This window comes from Bidens hawaiensis, unplaced genomic scaffold (genome assembly GCF_021521415.1).
Source record: "Bidens hawaiensis isolate Kalapana, Puna unplaced genomic scaffold, B.hawaiensis_p1.1 tig00040545_1, whole genome shotgun sequence".
NCBI lineage: Eukaryota > Viridiplantae > Streptophyta > Magnoliopsida > Asterales > Asteraceae > Bidens > Bidens hawaiensis.
The window spans coordinates 9379-13130 of NW_027497150.1; the positions used below are offsets into that span (position 1 = coordinate 9379).

A 3752-nucleotide genomic window follows, 5' to 3' on the forward strand; every position below is an offset into this window, starting at 1 on the left:
AATAACGATTATTGCATAAACTACTTCTTTCTTTTTCTCTGATTCAGCCATATGATTGATGATCTGCTACACGTCAAGGACTGAGAACACGAAGAACCGAGGAATTTTACACCAAGACGCAATCGCATTCCACACCCTACACGCAACCATACACCCTGAGAACAAATGACCAACAGTTTCACTGGTTTCTCCACATTATGCACATAATCCATCCCCCACATTAATGTTTCGTCTCATAAGATCACTTTGAGTAGGAAGTCTATCCAAACTCGCCCTCCACATAAAAATGTTACTCTTATTCGGGATCCACTTACACCAATTAAAAACCATATTACCTTCGCTTGGTTCGTTGCTTTTTAACCACTTTCGAGCTTCCTTAACCGAAGAGCCTTCATTCAAACCTTGATTCCAAGCCCAAGAATCTTCACTACCGGTTAAAAGCACGTCCGAGACCAATCTATGACAATGAATTACCTCTTCCACTTCAATATTGGTGGTCGGGTACTTCTTCCATCTCCATTGAATCGTGCAATGAAGATTATGAACACAAAATCTCTCCGCCACCGTGCACCCTTTCTGATCTTCAAGGCGGAACAACGAAGGAAACTTCGTCTTCAAAGGTCCGGTCGTAAGCCAAGGATCTATCCAGAATTTTATGCTCGAACCATCACCCACCACCCCTCTGATCATATTAGTGAACCCGATACCGTTCACCTTCAATTTAACACCCACTTTCACCAATCTAGACCACGTACCCGGAAACCGACTACTACATTGGAAAGTTTCCCATCTCCTTTTCGAGCCATGCACCACGTCAACGACCTTCCTCCAAAGCGCCTCCTTTTCTATTCTATTTGATATCTCCATAACCATTTCAATAACAACGCATAACTGCTCTGTTCCAATTTAGAAATACCCAATCCTCCGTCTTTTATATTTTTCGTGACTACATCCCAAGCAACCCAATGAATTTTTTCTTTTCATCACACCCTCCCCAAAGGAAGCGTTTAACAATAGACTCGAGTTTATTAATAACCGTAACAGGGGCTTTATATAAAGAGAAATAATAGGAGGGGAGGCATTCAAGAACCGACTTTATAAGAATAACCCGACCTGCAATGGATAAAACACTAACCTTCTAAGATGATAATCGCTTTTTGAACACCTCAACGACCGAATCCCAATTACTAACCTGATTCATATTAGCGCCTACAAGAATTCCCAAGTACTTGAATGGGAAGGACCCCGGTCTACAACCCAATCTGTTTGCAATAATTCCGACCTCCTCCACGCTCTTCCCAATCCCAAATAGACTCGACTTGTGCAAGTTAATTCGAAGCCCCGAGCACAAATGGAAAATACATAGAATTCTCTTCAAAGCTTTAAAATTACGTTGAGACCACTCACCCATAACCATTGCATCATCGGCATAGAGAAGATGCGATATCATAGGACCATCGATATTGAAACGCACACCATTGAACATACCATGACTACAAGCCTTCCTAATCATCGAGGATAGTCCCTCCATGACTATCAAAAATAAAAAAGGTGAAATAGGGTCACCTTGTCGTATTCCTTTGCCACAGTCAAACTCGAAATTAGGTGAACCATTCACAAGAATAGAGGAACGAGCCGATGAAACAACTCCCTTTATCCAATTACACCATCTTCCCGGGAAATTCATTTGCCTCATAATCGAAATCAGGAACTCCCAATTCACATTATCACAAGCTTTCTCGAAGTCAATTTTAAACAAAAATAATTCTTTTTCCATCCTTTTCGCCCACGTGGAAATTTCATTAATTATTAAAGGCCCGTCTAGAATGTTCCTCCCTGAAAGGAACGCCGATTGCGTATCGTGAACGATACTACCCATCACCTTTTTAAGACGGTTAGCGAGAACCTTGGAAATTACTTTACTAATAACTCCTATTAGAGTAATCGGCCGATATTCATTTAACCCAACCGGATCTTTAACTTTAGGAATCAAAGTAATAAAAGATGAGCCCACTCCCCGATTTATAGTACCCGTATCGAAAAAATTCTGCATAATCTTGACAAAATCATCGGCGAGTAACGACCAGAACATTTTCACAAACCTAAAATTAAAGCCATCAGGGCCCGGGGCCTTGTCACCTCCACAATCAAAAACTGCTTCTTTAATTTCCTTCCCACTAAACTGAACCACAAGCTCTTCAGCTTCCACCTCGGTCAACCGCTTAATTCCAAAACACTCCAACTTCGGCCGAATAGGTATGTCTTCAACAAAACGTTTTTTAAAAAAAGTAAAAACTTCTCTTTTCACTTCCGGTGGCTTAAATACCCATTTTCCATTAACCATCAAACCCGGAATACTATTTGAAACCCTCCTCGTATTGAATAAACCGTGAAAAAAAACTAGAGTTTTCATCCCCTTCCCGAGCCCACCGAACACGCGATCTTTGCCAAATATCTTTCTTTTTGACTTCTTCCAACTCTCGCAACCTTTTCTTTGCTTCAACATAGACCCACATCTCCGCTTCAGTCAATTCCCTCTCGTCAATATACTCGTCCAGGTCAAACAATTCAGCTTTTAGATTGATCTCCTCTGCACGATCCTCAGCCGACCACTTCTTATGCCACTCGATAATCTGAACTTTGATTCTCTTAAACTTGTGCAGCAATAACACGTCTGGTGGCCCGTTTCATCAAAACCCGATAAAGCTTTAGTGACCACTTCATGTAAATCAGCCCTAGAAAGCCAAGAATTAAATAACCTAAAAGGTTTAGGCCCGAAATTCCTCGCTTCAATTTTCAACACTAACGGGCAGTGATCCGATTCCTCCCTGGCTAGAGCGCGATACTCCGCATTGGTCCATTCGTTTAAAAAATTCCAAGAAACGAAAATACAATCGATACGGTTACATTTATTACCGGACATGAAGGTAAACTTCCTACCTCTTAAAACAAACTCCTGCAGATCCACGTTATCAATAAACTCGTTGAACTCGTTGGAGACTTGAGCATTAAACTTAGAATTCCTTCGCTCAGAACGTTCTCTCACACAATTAAAATCACCACCAACAACCCAAAAGCTATGATTTTGAAATATAATACTTTCAAGCTCGGCCCAAAGCGCACGTTTATCCCTCAGTTTTTGAGGCGCATAAACATTAACCACCGGAAACGCCTTCCCATCATCTTTCAAAGTACCATGAATACATAAATAAAAATGATGCTTCTCAATTCTAGACACAGAAAACCTCTTTGGATCCCAAATAGACAACAGCCCTCCTGACCGACCAGTAGCGCCAACCCAATCAAATTCAAAACACCCTTTTCCCCAAAATCTCCCCAGATCCATTCCTTCGAGAGACGCAAACTGCGTCTCTTGAAGCATTATAAACCCAATCTCATTGGCATTGCTAAGTTTCCGAATCCACGTGCCTTTAACTTCACTTCCCAACCCACGAATATTCACGGACAAAAAATTCATTGATAATCTAGTTGATAACCTTCATTATTGATAACCTTAATAAGATCACCTTCAAAATTGTCGATATCAAGAACTCCCAACTCCTTCGCCATTTGCATTGTATCGGCCGCTTCTTGATGCACATCTTCATTCAACCTTTGTAGCACTGCTGAGCCTTAGACAACAAAATTAGTCTCCACCGATTGACAAACAATTGTTTCCTCGCCACCATTAAATATAAACCGGTCTAGATCGAAAGGATCACCACTATCACGTTGCCTTTTTTTCGACCGCT

General features: G+C 41.2%; 1 protein-coding gene across 1 annotated transcript; it reads right to left on the reverse strand.

Annotated features, from left to right (window-relative positions):
• Positions 1 to 2575: 2575 nt before the first annotated feature.
• LOC143592140 (uncharacterized) lies at positions 2576 to 3478 on the reverse strand. Its single transcript, XM_077072126.1, has one exon. It carries the CDS (start codon positions 3476 to 3478, stop codon positions 2576 to 2578), a length of 903 nt encoding a protein of 300 aa, XP_076928241.1.
• Positions 3479 to 3752: the final 274 nt, after the last annotated feature.